This window comes from Bison bison, unplaced genomic scaffold (genome assembly GCF_000754665.1).
Source record: "Bison bison bison isolate TAMUID 2011002044 unplaced genomic scaffold, Bison_UMD1.0 scf7180017864180, whole genome shotgun sequence".
Lineage (NCBI taxonomy): Eukaryota > Metazoa > Chordata > Mammalia > Artiodactyla > Bovidae > Bison > Bison bison.
In genome coordinates, this window is record NW_011494752.1 from 11,021,167 (window position 1) to 11,039,792 (window position 18,626).

General features: G+C 44.6%; 1 protein-coding gene across 1 annotated transcript in view; it reads right to left on the reverse strand.

The window, feature by feature from the left end:
* Positions 1–15,133: 15,133 nt before the first annotated feature.
* LOC104990869 overlaps positions 15,134–18,626 on the reverse strand; it is a gene marked incomplete at its 5' end in the record, with an annotated part of 43,173 nt that continues 39,680 nt past the window's right edge. Inside the window, 2 exon segments of the mRNA XM_010843183.1 lie at positions 15,134–18,514; positions 18,516–18,626. Of these exon segments, the coding sequence (XP_010841485.1) occupies positions 18,352–18,514; positions 18,516–18,626 (274 nt within the window).

An 18,626-nucleotide genomic window follows, 5' to 3' on the forward strand; every position in this document is an offset into this window, starting at 1 on the left:
GAGAAGGAAATGGCAACCCACTTCAGTGTTCTTGCCTGGAGAATCCCAGGGACAGGGGAGCCTGATGAGCTGCCATCTATGGGGTCACACAGAATTGGACACGACTGAAGCGACTTAGCAGCAGCAGCAGCAGCAATGGCTCAGAAGGTAAAGAATCTGCCTGCAATGCAGGAGACCCAGTTTTGATCCATGGGTCAGGAAGATCTCCTAGAGAAGGGAAGTGCTACCCACTATTCTTGCCTGGAGAATTCCATGGACAGAGGAGTCTGGTGGGCTACAGTCCACGGGATCACAAGGAGTCAGACACAACTGAGGCACTTTCACTTTCCTCCTATCCTGGACGTGGACAACTCTTTCCGCAGGGCCCACAGTGTGACCGAGTCCCCTTCACTGGCATACCCCTCCATCATCTCTCTCCTTTCCGGTCTCATGTACCCCTCCCTTTCTCCCACTTCCTGGGGTGACCTCGAATGGGAAACACCTGCGCCCACATCCTTGCCTCAGGCTCTGCTCTCAAGGGAGCCCAATGGGGACACTTGGCTCACAGTGGCTTTTCAGTAAATGTTTCTGGATTGGATAGACGAGTGAATAAATTCTCACTGTGCCTGGTTTGGGCTTAACAGTGTCTGGCAAATCCTTTTCTCAGAAAGGGTGAGAAATCATTACCATAAACCAGCCTGTGGTAAAAAGAATCAACACAAAGAAATTTCAGGATAAACTTGCATCTCCTTCTTTTCATAGAACAATTTCATGCTATTTAAGTTATTTGTACAACCCACGGACCGAAGAGCCTGGCGGTTGCAAAGAATCAAACATGATGGAGTAACTGAGCACCCATATAAGTTATTTGTTTTAATAAATAAGGCATGTTTCCCCAAAACCCAGGCCACAGTATTGTAGCCATATTTTTCCAGGTAAGGGAAACAATCATTCCAACCAGGAAGAGAGCCACCATTTTCAAAGGACCAGTGTGGTCAGTGTATTTTTGATCTCCCTCCTTTCTGAACAAATAAAGGTCATGGGGTAGAAATCACATAGGTCACTTTTGACTAGTTACACATCATTAGGAAGATATTTCAGCTCCCCTATTCATGAGTCTCCTAATTTTCTTGGTGGCTGCTTTCAACATCTGTGAACAGCTGGACAAACCCAAGGAGCTGGGATTGGTTCTTATATGGCCAAATATAAACAATCATTGGGACACTGATTAATTTCTCAAGACTCAAAAATAATTAAGGTAACAGTAATCCCTCACCCACACACTCCCGAATTCTTACAACCATTTAGTGGGGGAGGCGGTGGAGGTCAGCCATGAAATCCTGTTCCCATTACTGCCCTGTAGGTTGTTACATGGTGTACCCTTGAGATTCATTAGGGAAAAAGACCCTTTGGCTGCCTGGACCTACAAGCTGGGAGCCAAACACCCATGCAAACCCCGGGGAGGGGAACACCTCCTTATGTAAACCTACATCAGAGAAGGTGCTGTGGTGTGTGCGCTAAGTCCCTTTAGTCTTTGCAACCTCATGGACTGTAGCCTGCTAGGCTCCTCTGTCCATGGGATTCTCCAGGCAAGAATACTAGAGTGGGTTACCAGGCCCTTCTCTAGACACAAGAGAATATTTAAAGGTAAATACCTGGAAAGAATTGAGAGCAGGGACTGAGATAGTTCACTCATAGCAACCAAAAAGTAGAAGCTACCCCAGGATCTGGCAACAGATGAATGAACAAAAACTGTGGTCCATACACAGAACTAAATAATATTCTGCCAATAAAGGAAGAGGGTTTTCACTTCCTTCAGCATAGATAAACTTGCAGGATAGATGCTAAGAGAAGTAAGCCAGTCACACATACTGTATGACTCCACTTTAGAAGGTTCGTAGAGGGGTCAAATCCATAGAGACTGAAGATAGAATGGAGGTTGCTGGGGGCTGGGGGAGTGGAACAGGTGATTCGTGTCTAAGAGGGACAGAGTTTCAGTTTAGGAAGATGAAAAAAGTTCTGGAGATGGACAGTGGTGAAGGTTGTGCAACAAAATGAATGAATTTGATACTCTTGAACATATACTTTAAAATGATCAACGTGGTAAGGTTTATGTATATCTTATAACAATTTTAAAAAAATTAAGCACACACCTCTACACTAGGTCTTAGAAATTCAATGCCTCCAGGGATCAGGCAAGTAGCTCAAACAATGATACTGCAGGCTGTCTTTGTCCATTCAAGCAGCTATAATAAAATATCACAGTTGTTGTTCAGTCACTAAGTCCTGTCTGTCTCTTTGTGACCCCATGGACTGCAGAATGCCAGGCCTCCCTAACCTTCACTGTATCCTGGAGTTTGCTCAAATTCATGTCCATTGAGTCAGTGATGATATCTAATCATCTCATCCTCTGTTGTCCCCTTCTCCTTTTGCCTTCAATCTTTCCCAGCATCAGGGTCTTTTCCAGTGAGTTGGCTCATCGAATCAGATGGCCAAAATACTGGATCTTCAGCTTCAGCATCAGTCTTTCTAATGAATATTCAGGGTTGACTTCTTTTAGTATTGACTGGTTTGATCTCCTTTCAGTCCAAGGTACTCTCAAGTCTTCTCCAGCACCACAATTTGAAAGCATCAATTCTCTGGCGTTCAGCCTTCTCTGGGTAGTTTCAGAACAACAGAGATTTATTTCTCACAGTTCTGGAGGCTGGAATTTTGAGATCAGGGGGCTAGCCTGGTCCGGAGAGGGTCCTCTTTCAAGTCATGGGCTTCTTGCCGTGTCCTTAGCTGGGGGAAGTACCGAGGAGCTCTGTGCAGTCTCCTTTAAATGACACTAATCTCATCCATGCATCCTTTTCCCACTTTTTGCTTTGTGCCTCTCTTCCATCTGGTAGTTCCTTTGGGGAGTGAGATCTTTTACAACACAGCAACTCCTCTAGATACGAATGAGTTCCAGTCTGAGAGCACATCTGTAAGTCCAATTTGTTCATAAGTCCAACAAAATTAGCCTAGCTACCCAACCAGCACAGCAGGCTATATCGTTCTGTACCATAATGAACGCTAAGTTGTTTCAGTCGTGTCTGACTCTGTATGATCCTATGGACTGTGGCCCACCAGGCTCCTCTATCCACGGGATTCTTCAGGGAAGAATACTGGAGTGGGTATTCCTACTCCAGGGGATCTTCCCTACCCAGGGATTGAAACTGCATCTTTTACAACTTCTGCACTGGCTGTGCTGTGCTGTGCTTAGTCGCTTAGCTGTGTCTGACTCTGCGACCCCAAGGACTGTAGCCTGCCAGGCTCCTCTGTCCATGGGGATTCTCCTGGCAAGAATACTGGAGTGGGTTGCCATGACCTCCTCCAGGGGATCTTCCCAACCCAGGGATTGAACCCAGGTCTCCTGCATTGCAGGCAGATGCTTTACCATCTGAGCCACCAGGGAAGCCCATGAATACTGGAGTGTGTAGTCTATCCCTTCTCCAGGGGGATCTTCCAGACCTAGGAATTGAACAGGGGTCTCCCCCATTGCAGGTGGGTTCGTTTTGTTTTGTTTTTGTTTTCAGGTGGATTCTTTACCAACTAAGCTACCAGGGAAATCATAGGTGGGTTCTTTACCACTACAGCCACCTAGGAAACCCTACTGTACTGTAATAGGTTTATAAAACTTTCTACACATATAGTACATTTTTTAAAAAAAAAGAAGATATTTTGAATCTTACAGTATGGTACTTTGAAAAGTACAGTAGTCCAGTACAACAGCTGGCAAACAGGGGTTGGCATCCATGAACAGGCAGGAAGAGTTACTGACTGGAGGTGGGAGAGGAGGTGGGAGATGGTAGAGCTGAAGGATCATCAGCAATAGGAGACTTGGAGGACAAGCTTCAGTGTCACTCATGCCTGACATGGATGGAACACACGTTCGCACCTTTGAAAGTTCACAGCTTGAAGGTTCATGTGTAGGGGACCTACTGAACAGGCAATTTCAGTCAGTTCAGTTCAGTTCAGTTCAGTTGCTTAGTCGTGTCCGACTCTTTGTGACCCCATGGACTGCTGCACGCCAGGCTTCCCGGTCCCTCATCAACTCCTAAGCTTGCTCAAACCCATGACCATTGAGTCAGTGATGCCATCCAACCATCTCATCCTCTGTTGTCCCCTTCTCCTCCCACCTTCAATCACTCCCAGCATCGGGGTCTTTTCCAATGAGTCAGTTCTTTGAATCAGGTGGCCAAAGTATTGGAATTTCAGTTTCAGCATCAGTCCTTCCAATGAATATTCAGGACTGATTCTTTTAGGATTGACTGGTTGGATCTCCTTGCAGTCCAAAGGACTCTCAAGAGTCTTCTCCAACATCACAGTTCAAAAGCATCAATTCTTCGGTGCTCAGCTTTCTTCATAGTCTAACTCTCATGTCCATACGTGACTACTGGAAAAACCATAGCTTTGACTAGACAGACCTTTGTTGGCAAAGTAATGTCTCTGCTTTTTAATATGCTGTCTAGATTGGTCATAGCTTTTCTTCCAAGGAGCAAGCATCTTTTAATTTCATGGCTGCAATCGCCATCTGCAGTGATTTTGGAGTCCAAAAAAACAAAGTCTCTCACTGTTTCCATTGTTTTCCCATCTATTTGCCATGAAGTGATGGGACTGGATGCCATGATATTAGTTTTCTGAATTTTGAGTTTTAAGCCAACTTTTTCACTCTCCTCTTTCACTTTCATCAAGAGGCTCTTTAGTTCTTCTTCGCTTTCTGCTATAAGGGTGGTATCATCTGTGTATCTGAGGTTATTGATACTTCCCCAACAATCTTGATTCCAGCTTGTGCTTCATCCAGTCTGGCATTTCACATGAAGTACTCTGCATATAAATTAAATAAGCAAGGTGACAATATACAGCCTTGACATACTCCTTTACCTATTTGGAACCAGTCTGTTGTTCCATGTCCAGTTCTAGCTTTGCTTCTTGACCTGCACACAGATTTCTCAGGAGGCAGGTCAGGTGGTCTGGTTTTCCCATCTCTTTAAGAATTTTCCACAGGTTGTTGTGGCCTTTCCCTTCTCCAGGGGATCTTCCCAACCCAGCAATCGAACCCAGGTCTCCTGAATTGTGGGCAGATTCTTTACTAGCTGAGCCACAAGGGAAGCCCAAGAGTACTGGAGTGGGTAGTTTATCCCTTCTCCAGGGGATCTTCCCAACCCAGGAATTGAACCGGGGTCTTCCCACATTGCAGACAGATTCTTTACCAACTGAGCTATCAGGGAAGCCCAAACAGGCAATTCAGTGAGTAAAATTCTCTGGACTGTGTGAGCCACTCCAGCGAATTAATTGAACCCACAGAGGGGATTTGTAAGATCCTCCCACCTATAGCCATGTGGTCAGGAGGCCGATGACAACCTGGACTTGTGATTGGGATCTGGAGCAGGAGGCAGGACAATCTGATCAGACTGAGACCTCACTCATGGATCTGATGCCATCTCTTTGGTGGTGCTGGAAAACCCACATAACCAGATTCAGTACTAGAATTATTTTACCTCTCAACAGAGTCTTACCTGTATGAGGTCAAGGATCACACCCACTGTCAGAATATCATAGGTCATCATTAAATGTATTCTGAATAAGTGTATTGTAATAACTAAGACCTTTTAAAAAGCAATATGCTTTAAAACTCTTTAGTAATTACATGCAACTTAAGTAATTGCAATTGTACTTATAACTTAATACTTTTCTCTTTAAAATTAAATGGTTCTGAATCATGGATGGATCTAATCCTGGCCATGCACCAAGCTTGAGAAAAGCTCATTTTAATTTACCTTGAACCTTTTTTTGACATGAATTATGGGAAGAAAACTTTAAGGCTTCAGCACTAAGTGTGTGTCTACTAATAAAATGTGATTTTGGAGTAATCTGGCATAAGAAGGCTTTGAAGGAGACACAGTGTAAAAAAATTCCCAGAACGAGTTGAAACTGAGTGCCTTCTGAGGTGTGGAAAGAGGCAGGTGACTCAGGGAGATGTCATTTAGGTTGGAAGCCTTGAAGAATTCACTGACATGCATAACTTTCATTTATAAAACCAAACATCTTGAAAAAAGAGAAGAAAAATGTGAATAGAGAATTTAAGGCAAACAAAAGCAGAGCATGATTAGAGGTGAACACAGCTTCCTATGGTGGCCCATAAAACTGTGTCATGGGGTGCAGGCCAGAAAGACTGTCCACCAGAAACTTTAAAAGTCTAAAGAAGTGAGTAAAAGAATTCACTACTCAGAGGCAATCACGACAATATTCTTGCATAACACATATTTCAATGTGTTTTAAATCATTGCGATAACAATGAAGATACAATTTCATATCCTACTCTTTTTCATCTGATACTACAGAAAATCCATTTTTTCCCAGATAACTATGGCTAAAAAAGACTGGTGGACAGTCTTTCTGGCCTGCACCCCATGACACCGTTTTATGGGCCACCATAGGAAGCTGTGTTCACCTCTAATCATGCTCTGCTTTTGTTTGCCTTAAATTCTCTATTCACATTTTTCTTCTCTTTTTTCAAGATGTTTGGTTTTATAAATGAAAGTTATGCATGTCAGTGAATTCTTCAAGGCTTCCAACCTAAATGACATCTCCCTGAGTCACCTGCCTCTTTCCACACCTCAGAAGGGAAAGTGGGACTTCCTTGGTGGTGCAGTGGTTAAAGAATGTGCCTATCGATGCAGAAGACACAGGTTCAATTCCTGGCCAGGGAAATAAGATGTCACATGGCATGGGGCAACTAAGCCCTCCTGCCTCAACAATAGAAAAAAAGATCCTGCTGCTGCTGCTGCTAAGTCACTTCAGTCGTGTCCGACTCTGTGTGACCCCATAGATGGCAGCCCACCAGGCTCCCCCGTCCCTGGGATTCTCCAGGCAAGAACACTGGAGTGGGTTGCCATTTCCTCCTCCAATGCATGAAACTGAAAAGTCAAATTGAAGTTGCTCAGTCGTGTCCGACCCTCAGCGACCCCATGGACTGCAGCCCACCAGGCTCCTCCGTCCACCTAGTGCCGCAATTAAGGCCAATAAACAAATATTTTAGGAAAATTAAATTTAAAAAAATTTAAAAGAGGGAAAGCAATTCCATGATGTCTTTATAAAGGTCATAGCCTTTGATTCTGTGTTTGTCTACTAATTCTGCTTATATCTAGACTAAGAAAATAATCCAAAATGGATAAGTATGTCTAGAATTTTCACTGAAGCATTATTTGTAATAGTAAAAAATTTGGAAACAGGTAGATTTTCCAGTAACAGGAAAAAGGCTAAAGAAATTATGATAAATGCATAAGATGGACTACCTTACAGTCATTAAAAATGATGTTTTCTAATAATGTGTATTGTCAAAAGCATGTTTAATGAGTAAACTGCTGCTGCTAAGTCACTTCAGTCGTATCCGACTCTCTGCGACCCCGTAGACGGCAGCCCACCAGGCCCCGCTGTCCCTGGGATTCTCCAGGCAAAAACACTGGAGTGGGTTGCTATTTCCTCCTCCAATGCATGAAACTGAAAAGTGAAAGTGAAGTCGCTCAGTCGTGTCTGACTCTTAGTGACCCCATGGACTGCAGCCTACCAGGCTCCTCCGTCCATGGGATTTTCCAGGCAAGAGTACTGGAGTGGGTTGCTATTGCCTTCTCCAATGAGTAAATAAGTTCTGTTAAATAATTAAAGTAGGATACAAAATTATATATTTTTTATCTAGTCTATATAATATACATGAATAAATTTATATACAACTGAATATTTGACCTATGGGTGTTCAGCATGATTAATTCCAGGTGGTAGGAATCAAATGATTTTTATGTTCCCATTATATTTTTCTATAGTTTTTAAATTTTGCATAATAAGTAGGCACTAATTTCCTTATCCAAAAGGGGAAAGATAATATTTTAAGAAAGTTTCTTGATTGAGTTAATGCAGAAAAGTCATTAGAAATCAAAAAAAAAAAAAAGACTTGGATAATTCCACACTATACATGAGTGATAACTGTAGATAAATCATACTTGTATGACAGTCCTTAATTAGGTGGAAATAGTAGTACTTAAAAAAACTTTCTTGGCTTCAGTTTTAAAGCTTTTGCTTCATAAATTCCAAGCTAAGTACTAGAGCTGTCAGACCCTCCAAATCAATCACTGCATTTCCAGACCACATTTTTTTTTTCTTTACGACACTTTTGAAATGTTATTTCACCATCTTAGGGACTGAAGATGATAGAGACGATAGAGGATTGAATTTTACCAACTCTTCAAGTCAAAATTTATTTTTTCAGGGACATATTTATGTTTCTTGCCTCTGAAATAGGGCAGTCAGTGCACAGAACAGCCTGCCAAAGGGAAAGATGCTAATGTTCCATGAAGAGCTTAAATGGGTTTTCTTATCAGTAGTATAGTTTCCAAGCAGGCCAACCCACAAGGCCATGGGCAAGAGCAGACCCCTGAACAGGGCCTGGTGAGCTGGTCGCAAAGAAGGGAGCAGCTCTCGGCCCCAGGGAGGCACTGTTTCTGTCCACATTTGCTTTAAAAGTTGAGGCTGATTATTCTACTGGAAAAGATACAGACTCAGGGTCAGACAGGAGGGTAAGTCCTGGATGGACCACCTGAAAGGTGAGTAACTATTTCGACACTTGCTTCACCTCTCTTGATAGACTTGAGTTTATCCTTGGTATGGCAATCAGGGGGCTTCCCTGGTGGCTCAGACAGTAAAGAATCTGCCTGCAGTGCAGGAGACCTAGATGTGATCCCTGGATTGGGAAGATCCCCTGGAGAAAGGCATGGCAACCCACTCCAGTATTCTTGCCTGAAGAATTCTCTGGTCAGAGGAGCCTGGCAGGCCACAGTCCATGGGTCACAAAGAGTCAGACAGGATTGAGTGACTAAGTACACATATGGCGATAAAGGTTCTTCCAACAGTGAAAAAAAAAATCTCCAACTTTTGCAATTTTGGCCATTGATTTTTGTTTTCATTAATTTTTTAATTTGTATTTTTTGGCTGAGAGACATGTGGGATCTTAGTTCCCTGACCAGGGATCTAACCTGCACCCCCTGAATGGGAAGTTCAGAATGGCAACCCACTCCAGTATTCTTGCCTAGGAAATCCCACAGAGAGAGGACCCTGGTAGGCTACAGTCCATGGGGTCTTGAAGAGTCGGACATGACTTAGCAAATAAACAAAAAACTTTAATGATAAATTGCATTAAACCAAGTCATCAATCAGCAATTTGAAACACTTGATGCTTCATGCAATAGATTGTTTATGTATGTGTATGTGTGTGCTGAGTTGTGGCCAACTCTTTGCAACCCCATGGACTGTAACCCACGAGGCTCCTCTTGTCTATGGAATTTCCCAGGCAAGAAGACCGGAGTGGGTTGCCATTTCCTACTCCAGGGGATCTTCCCGACCCAGGGATCAAATCTGCATCTGTTGCATCTCCTGCACAGGCAGGCAGATTCTTTTCCACTAGCACCACCTGGAAAGCCCCAATAGATTGTTTGATGCTATGCAAATGCCTGGATCCCCAAGAGGCCAAGAAGCCTTGAAGAACAAACATTCAAGGTGAGAATATTCCACAGCTATTGACCAAGTTATTATTGGACATTTGGTTCCATTCATAGATCACTGAGGAAAAAGAGTTCAATAGTATCAGAACAAAACCCTTTAAAAAAGAAACAATTATTATTTTAAAACTCAGTGGAATAATAACATTTTTCCCCAGGGTCCCCAGTCTGGCTAAGATCTTCTCTGATTTCCAACAGTTCAACCTGTCCTTCCAGGCTCCCAGATACTTAAAGAGCTCATTTGAACTGGTGGTGCCCATAATGTAACATCTGGGTAAGCAGGTCACCTGGAAAGGCAGGGGTTGGTCAGCAAGCCAGGATCTGCCACAGCCACCACCCCAATCAGGCCCTGATTCTGATGCCCCCCATCACTATGGCAACGGGTGCGGCCTTCTTCTCTTCCCATCTCCACCCGGGTTTCGTTCTATTGGTTAAAGCAGTCACATCAGCAAGTCAGCATGATACCCTAGTATGTGAGTGTCAGGAGGTGTGGCTCACAGGGGTCACCATCCACCACAGGCCGTTAGAAGAGACCCTCCCTGAGGAATTCAATCAGATGGGGGCTGAGATCTGAAAGGTGAGTGTCTGGTTAGCAGGGCAAGGAGTTAGGAGAATAGTATCCACAGAGAGAAAGAAAACTACTGCAGCTGGAGCGAGGGGACCAAGGAGGGATGTCCAAGACAAATGAGGGGGTCTGGGTTTATGTGAAATGTAACGGGAGGCTGTTTAAGTGCTTTTAGCCAAAGGAGTGCACCGTCCAATCTGAGTTGTGTTAAAAGATGCTGCCAACTTCTGTGAGCAGAAGAGCTTGCAGGGAGCAGCAGGAAACGCGTGGGCGGCCAGGTGCAGGGCGACTGCAGGAGTGCACGGATGCAATGGCAGCTTGTACCAGGTGTCAGAGGACAGGAAGGGGTGGATGGATATGGGAGACTTCTGGAAGTCGTCTTGACAGGACTCATGATGGATTGGACGCGAGGAATGTGCAGGAAAGAGATGCCAAGAAAGCCTCCAAGTTTTCTGGTTTGAGTGCTACAAGCAGGCGAGACAAGGGAAGATTTAGAAAGGAGAACCTATTGAATGGATTTCAACTGGGGGCATGCTTTTATTGGAGATGCTCAGGGAGACGTCCAAATAGGTGGGAGGTGGGGGGTGGGGCGCAACTGGCTGGAGGAGTTTGCAGCTCAAAAATAGTTGGACTGCAGTGAGCTTGCTTGCTTGAACTTGCCTGTGATACCATCTTCTGTTGGCCCCTCTAGAACCCTCTTGCCCCTCCCCCAAGGGGCAAGTCCCCATGGATCCGCCTACAGTTTCCAATTGGCTGGATTCCTGCATATTTGCATTCTTGCAAGGATTGATTCTCTTCCTCTGCCTCCTGACCACCGTCCAGCCAATCACCTGGTGGCATCCTACCGGTCCGAGGGTTTGGCCCTTCCCTTCCCCCACCCCACGTCTGGCTGGACCCCCGCTGTCCTGGCTTCCCACAGTACCTCCTCACCGCCCTTTATCACACTGAGTTGCATCTTTGCCTCCCCCAAGAATTCCTCGAGGCAGGAAATGTGTCTTGTTTAGGTTGTGTCTGGAGCAGCCATAAGCACTCAGTAAATATTTACTGAATGAATGAACTCATCTCTGGCCTCAGCCTCTTCCTGCTCCAAGTCATAGCGAACAGCGCACCCCAAACAGGCATCTCTGAACTTCCCTCCCATCAGACGACTCCCCTTCCTGAGGACTTCCGGAGCCTTCTGTTGTTGACGCTTCCGATGGAGACGTGGTGGCGTCTGGTGCTCCTTCTTCTGCTAAAGATATCGAAAGAGAAAGCACGCAAATTTTGAGGTCAAGATTTGTGGAGAATGGTTACAGCTTCATCTTTATAAAGATGAAAAAGAGCCTCTGACACCTGCACAGATATGTAGGGAGGAGGGACGAGCATCAGTGTGTTCTACTCACCTTTCTCAGGACTCTATGCCCTGGGGTCCTTAAGCCCCTTTTAGTTCCCATAAGACAGACGATCCCAGGCTCTCAACTGGAGAAGGCAGGCTTGAGCCCGCAGATGTATGACTACAGCAAGTCTTGGGCAGTACCGTGAGCACTTGATCAACTTTAACCCCCAGTATAATAAACATGAGTGGGAATGAAAAAAAAAAACAAAAAACTAGATGCTAGTGATGGGCACTGTCTGTTCAGATAAGCTTCTTGTAATTGAGAAGGTGACCCTGAAGGAATCTTCCACTTTGAATGGCCCATCAGCACCCCTGAGGAAGTCAACTGTGTATTCAGTTGTGAAGGATAAGGAGAAATAACAATAGATCCCATACAAAGTGCCAGAAATATATTGGTGAAGACTGAATTGAGACCGGAAGATGACATTAGGGATTTCAAGGATTTGAGCTCTCTTTTTAAAATCCCTGATGATAAATCTGTCATCCCACTTTTGGGCAGTTTCAGGGACAGGTCAGTCTTTCCAGATGGCGCTAGTAATAAAGAATCCACCTGCCAATGCAGAAGACATAAGAGACCAGGGTTCCATCCCTGGGTTGGGAAGATCCCCTGGAGGATGGCACAGCAACCACACCGGTATTCTTACCTGGAGAATCCCGTGGACTGAGGAGCCTGGAGGGCTACAGTCCATGGGGTCACAAAAAGTCGGACACAACTGAGCGCTTGTCAGCAGCAGCAGGAATAGGTTAGTGATGATAGCTTGAGGGCTGCCACATCAAAGAGGACCCAGTGGAGTGAGGGACACCAGGTGGTGATGACCACTGTTTGAAATGCTGCCAGATGGACTTTCCCTTAGAGAAGACCCAGAGTTCCAAGGGGTGACTGCTTAGTGCTGTTCTCAGTAAAGAACACGGAGCAGAGGAAAAGGTACCTGAAGAAGAATCCAAGCTCTCCAGTGTTAAACTGAAGTGAAGTCTAGGCTCTCACACGCTGGTTTTCAGACTTTGGTAGGAATCAGAATCATCTGGAAAGCTCGTGAAACCCAGAGCTTCTGACTCAGTAGGTCTGATACCAGGTCCGAGGATTTGTGTGTCTATCAAGTTCCCAGGGAATGCTGATGTGGTCCAAGAAACACACACAGAGAACCAAGGCTCTCAGCCTCAGCTCCATATTAGAGAGTCAGTTGGGGAGATTTTCATATTATAAAAATTTTTTCAGGTTTACTGAGATATAACTGACACATACCATTGTGTAAGTTGTAAGGGTATGTCTTGATTGAATATGTTTATAAATTGTAACTTAGGGAATTCCCTGGTGGTTCAGTGATTAGGACTCTGCGCTTTCACTGCAGGGGCATGGGTTTGATCCCTGGTCAGGGAACTAAGATCCCACCTGCCAGGTTATGCAGCGTGGCCAAATCAATCAATAAATTAATTAAATTGCAATTTGATGACCACCACTGTATCAGCTGGGCTTCCTTAGTGGCTCAGAAGGTAAAGAATCTGCCTGCCATGTAGGAGACCTGGGTTAGGTCCCTGGGTAGGGAAGATCCCCTGGAGGAGGAAATGGCAACCCACTCCAGTATTCTTGCCTGGAAAACCCCATGGACAGAGGAGCCTGACTGGCTACAGTATACGAGCTCCTCTGTCCTGTCCCATAACTGCCATTTCTTTTTTTGTTTGTAGAAAGAACCTTTAAGATCTGCTTTCTTAGCAACTTTCAGGTACAGAATACAGTATTATAAGCTATAATCACCATGCTATATGTTAAATAGTCAAGCTTTTATAACTGGAATGTTGTACCCTTTGACCAATATCTCCCCATTTCCTCCACTCCCGGCCCCTGGTAACCACCATTCTGCTCTATTTCCCCAAGTTTGCCATTTTTAGATTCCATACATAAGTGAGATGACACAGTATTTGTCTTTCTCTGTCTGACTTATTTCACTAAGCATAATGCCCTCCAAGTCCAAGCTCAGGGAGCTTTTGTACCAGTGTTGGGGCCTTGTCCCCTAGAGATTCTAATGTAATTGTTCTGAGGTGTGTTAGAGCGTCAGTAATTTTTAAGACCTCTCTAGGTCATCCGAGTATTTGCCCAAGCTTGAGAAATACTGCTCTAAACTGTGCCATCAGGTTAATGAGTAGATTTTAGGTCCCTTTTATTACCTTTCTGTAGAAAAAGCAAGAAATTGATGGGCTGGGGTGCGAGGTCAGGTCAGCACTCAAGACCCACAAATATATCAACCAGTGGCATACTCCTGGGTTTGAAGGAGTGAGCTCTATAAAATGCAGGCTTTTCAACACCAAATGTTAACTGGAGACCTGTTTCTTAGCTGAGCAGCAGGCATCCCCCCATTTGGAGGGGTGCTCTTCTCACTACCTTTCCAAAATGGTAAGCTGGACTCAACCCCAAAAAGCAAATCGTTCCCTCTTCAATTCTCTTCCCTCCTTCATGGCAAGAATGCACATCTCAGGTTAAGTGCAAGCCTTCAACAGGAGTGACCTTTGCCAGGAGCAGAGGTTAGCTTATGGCAAACATGGTTCGAGTTATACATAACTAGGAATTATTAGCATCAATTAGCTTTTGCTCTATTAATATTTATGCTTTTAATTACGATCACTTCTTTATGGCATGAGAGAATGGCTATTCACTTGAAACTGTTAAGGTGTCTCCTTTTTAAATTGAATAAAATTTCAGTTCCACAAAATGAATTAAATCCAAGACACCTAATATACACCATAGTGCCTACAGTTAACAATACTATAGTGGATTCTTAAGAGTTTGCTAAGAGGGCGGGTCTTGTGTAAAATGTTCTTACCACAAAAATATAAATAAAAATAGTGGGTGGGGGGGACTTTGGAGGTGATGGCTATGTTTATGGCGTTGGTTTCACGGGTGTGTTCTTACACTAAACTCATCCAGCGGTATACGTTAAACATGCACATTTTTTGTATACCAATCTCGCCTCAATAAAGAGGCTTATAAAACAAACAAAAATAAGAGGTCAGGATTCTTGAGCCTTAATTTATTAACTTAGTGTCGGCTACTTTAAAATGCAACCAGAGGGACTTCCCTGGTGGTTCAGTGGCTAAGACTCCGTCTCCCAATGTAGGGGGCCAGGTTTGATCCCTGGTCAGGAAACCAGATCCCACATGCTAAAACTAAAGATCCCACATGCTGCAACTAAGACCAAATAAGACCACAGCCAAAGACATAAATATTTTTAGAAAATAACAATAAAATAAAATGCCACCAGAAAGTAAATCTCAATTGAAAATTTTAAAATATCAAGTAGAAGAATGAATCGAATGTTTAAAGTAGTAAATAATAAACCACATAACCATGGAGATGGTATGCTTTGTTAAAAGAAAACAGGTTGTTTGCTAAAGATATGGACCCTGATGCTGGGAAAGACTGAAGGAAAAAGGAAGAAGGTGCCAGAGGATGAGATGGTTAGATAGCATTTCGGACTCAACAGATGTGAATTTGAGCAAACTCCAGGAGAAAGTGGAGGACAGGGGAGCCTGGTGGGCAACAGTCCATGGGGTCACAAAGATTTGGACACAACTTAGTGACTGAACAACAACCACCACCTCCCTGTCCATCCACAACACATAATAAAACACAGAAGTACCCACGAGTTGGTAAAATATATTTTATTTGTTCATACAAAGAAATAGTATGAATTACCAGAATTTCATTTTCCTAGAAACATCTTTCTCTGTGTAAAATTAATTTGTATTATACATAGGACAAAATACTTGATTTAATTTTTTTTTTCCTTTTTGTACATATTGGCTATTCTAACATCCAGGTTATAGAGGAAACAGCTAGGATTTGCACAGTATTTCAGATTACTGGGTTGAACGAAACTCAGTCATAAATTAATGTTATAAAAGTGAAAAAAAAAATCTAACCACACCTTGAAGTTTTATTGACCATCTTTCTTGATCAACTGAAAAGAAAAAGACATCGACTTCCACCTTGGCCTTTTTGACACTGAGTGTTTCTAGTTGAATGGACTCTTCCATTTTTCCTTTCTTATGAAAATATCCTGGCAGGACCTGACACTCTGTTTCTCCAATGTCTATAATGTACCTGTCACTCAGAGTGACTTCCTAGGAGGAAGGAGACAATTTCTCCTCCTTCATCTTCCAACTAGATGTTCATCATGCAGTCTGTGTACCTAAACACCTTTCCAGGTCCCACGTACCAAGTTCACAGACTCCTGGACAAACACCTCAAAGACAGCGTGGGCTAGATAGGAATAACAGGAACCTCCAATTTTTTTCTCAGCATTTTTGTTTGTTTTTAAACATACTGAGTGGAGTAAAGAGTACCTCATGAATATCAGAGCTTTTCCTGTAACCTGGAAGAAACCCAAAACGTGTGTTAGGACAAAATTTGCCAAGAGGTGATATGGCGTTTGCCTTCTAGCAGCGAAAAAGTTAAGTTGGTGATCTTGCAGATGGCTGGAACAGGAAGAAAGTTAAGGCCTGATTTTATGTGTTGCCTGACTTCTCCAGGAGGAAGGCATGTGGGCCCTATAATAAGTATCACGCGATGGAGTGTAACCTTGGGAGCTGTCGGGAGCAGTCAGAAACCGCAAGCCCTCAGACCCCTAGGAAGAGATGCACAGGAAATATGATTTATTTGTCTTCCACAGAAAAACTCACTCTAGTCCTTCAATGCTAATTATCAACATCTGTTTGGATTCAAGGATTTGACCTAGAATGGAACCTTGACTCACTTCAGTGTTCATGACTAAATGACCCTCCTTCAAGCTGAGGATTTCCTGTTTCAGTTTTAAGGCAGAGAATAAACAACTTAATCAAAAATGGTCCAGCTTGAAAAGACAAGCAGGGACCCGGAGGGGAAGGAGAAGCTTGTGTGCATTTCCCCCACGGCTTTGTGGCAAGCCCTTCTCTGAACTACTCTGCCACTGGACATCACGTGCCACAGCAGGGCACCAAAGCGGCCAGAAAGCAGACGGCGCAGGAGCAGGTGGTGGCTGTGGACTGACTCGGACTTGAAGCCATGTTCTACTGTAACGGAAAAGAGGCAGTGTTCCGGTTTTATTTCTAATTAGCTTTCTGACTGGAGAAATGCATGATCAATCAGCACCCTTATGAGGATGTCTTTGACATCCAAGCAGCAAGAAGGGAGAACCACCCCGTGATTATGGGCGTTCCCCTAAGTGCAGGTTCACCTCGGCTTGGTAGAGGCAGTAACAAAGCTATGGAATGATTATAGCATCTCAGGAATGCACAGCTCCCTGCCCCCTCCCCATGTCCATCCTCCTATACCCAACCTACATGATGACAGTTTTGCTGCTAAGCACAGACTAGCTACGTGGGCAAAGACAAACCAGCTTATCCGCAAGACATCCCTTAAAGACCAGTGTTTTGTTTCTCTAGCGAGCGAGTTATCGCATAGAACAGACAAAAGTGTCCTTTGTAACTATTGCAACCCAACCAGGTTGACCACATCTTCCCATATATTCCTTGATGAAAGTATAATGCAAATGACAGTTCTTTGATGGTAGAACCATTCTGGGTTAGAAAACTGAGGATCAAGTGAAGAGATTATTATTATTATGTCATATTGCTATACGGTTACCCAAGAGCCACTAGCTGGTCAGCATCAAATGACTCCCCCAGCCTTCCCACCCCACCTCTCCCTCCAGAGAGAAGCAGAGGAGAGCATTCCACATCAGCAGCTACTAGGCTGGTACTTCTCCTGCCGGGGCCTGGCTAGAACAAGAGATAGCCCAGGCTCGAGTGTCACAGGCAACACGGGGCCAGCGTTCCCAGTCTCTTTTTATAAGAGCCACTCCTGGTTCTGTCTGGCTGTTGGCTACAGACTATGTTGTCTGAGATGAGCTAGAAATTTCAAGGAGAGGAATTCCAGACCCCAAACGGGGGCTGGTCCTGGCATCTTGGTGGAGTCAGGAGGGAAGGCACCTGACCCCTTGAGGTCTTGACACCCAGCACCCCTGGTTTATGCTGGTCATTCTGCTAGCCGGGGGGATTCTTTGGTGTGTCAAGGCAGAGACTGTCTGCCTGAGAACAGAGCATGATGCACTCGCATGCAAATTAGAAGGGAGCATCTTTATTTCTAAAGCAGCAGCCAAGCACAGGACCTGGGAAAGGTGCTGTGGGGTGGTGGGCGGGGGCGGAGGGGGTTCTGACATTTACATACACTTCAAGCCAGTTGATGAACTGGGGATGGGGCAGAAGAGGAGGCAAGGCGGCAGCCTTCAAAATCAAAAGCTAAAGTCCATGAACTTGACCCCTCACCAGCAGGCTCTAAGAGGACATGGATGTCCCTGCCAAAGTAGCGATTCTCCCCAGTGCTGAGTGGACTTGAGGGGGTGTGGGGGCGGGGTGGCGGACCTAGCACTGTGGTCTGGAGTCTGCGCCCTTGGACGTGTCAGAAAGTGGCCGAGGAAGCTGCCATGTGGCAGTCTGTCACCTCAGAGCTCCCAGAGGTGGCCAGGCAGCCAGGGAAACTGGAGTTTCAGAACAAGGAGATGACAAATGAATCCAGACAGCGATCGAAGGCTGCATACCCGTAACAACAAAAATCTCAAGTTGTGCTTTTCTTTAAATAGAATGGGTAGAAAGGAAACTCAAAGGAGGAAAAAAAAAATGGAAGCACCATCCATTGCAAGGACAAGAAAATATCAGAAAACACTTTGGAATGTTAACAGATTACGTGACTCTCTAAAAGAGTGTGGCTAGGCAGCTTAGTGAATTAATTGCTTATGAATTAAAAATAAATTATTATAAAATAGATTTCTGTACATTTTACATACATATAATCTCTCTCAATATTTCCTAAGCCCAAGAGGGTGCCATCAGTCCCAGCCGAAGTCGTGGCCCGTCATCTGGTAGAACTTGCGGTTGAAGGGCCGGTAGAAATCCCGCAGCTGCCGCAGCACCTGCACATCGATCTCGGGGTGGGGTCTGCCCTTGGTCTTGCCCAGGCAGTGGGGGCGGCCGCTGCCCTCGCCTTCTTGAGGCAGGGGAGCCCTTGGTCTGGTTGAAATAGAAGTGCTTGTCTGAGATGATGCGCTTGAGGCCCAGGAAGTCCTGCACGCGGCCCAGCTCGCCGGCCGGGTCGCGCACCAGG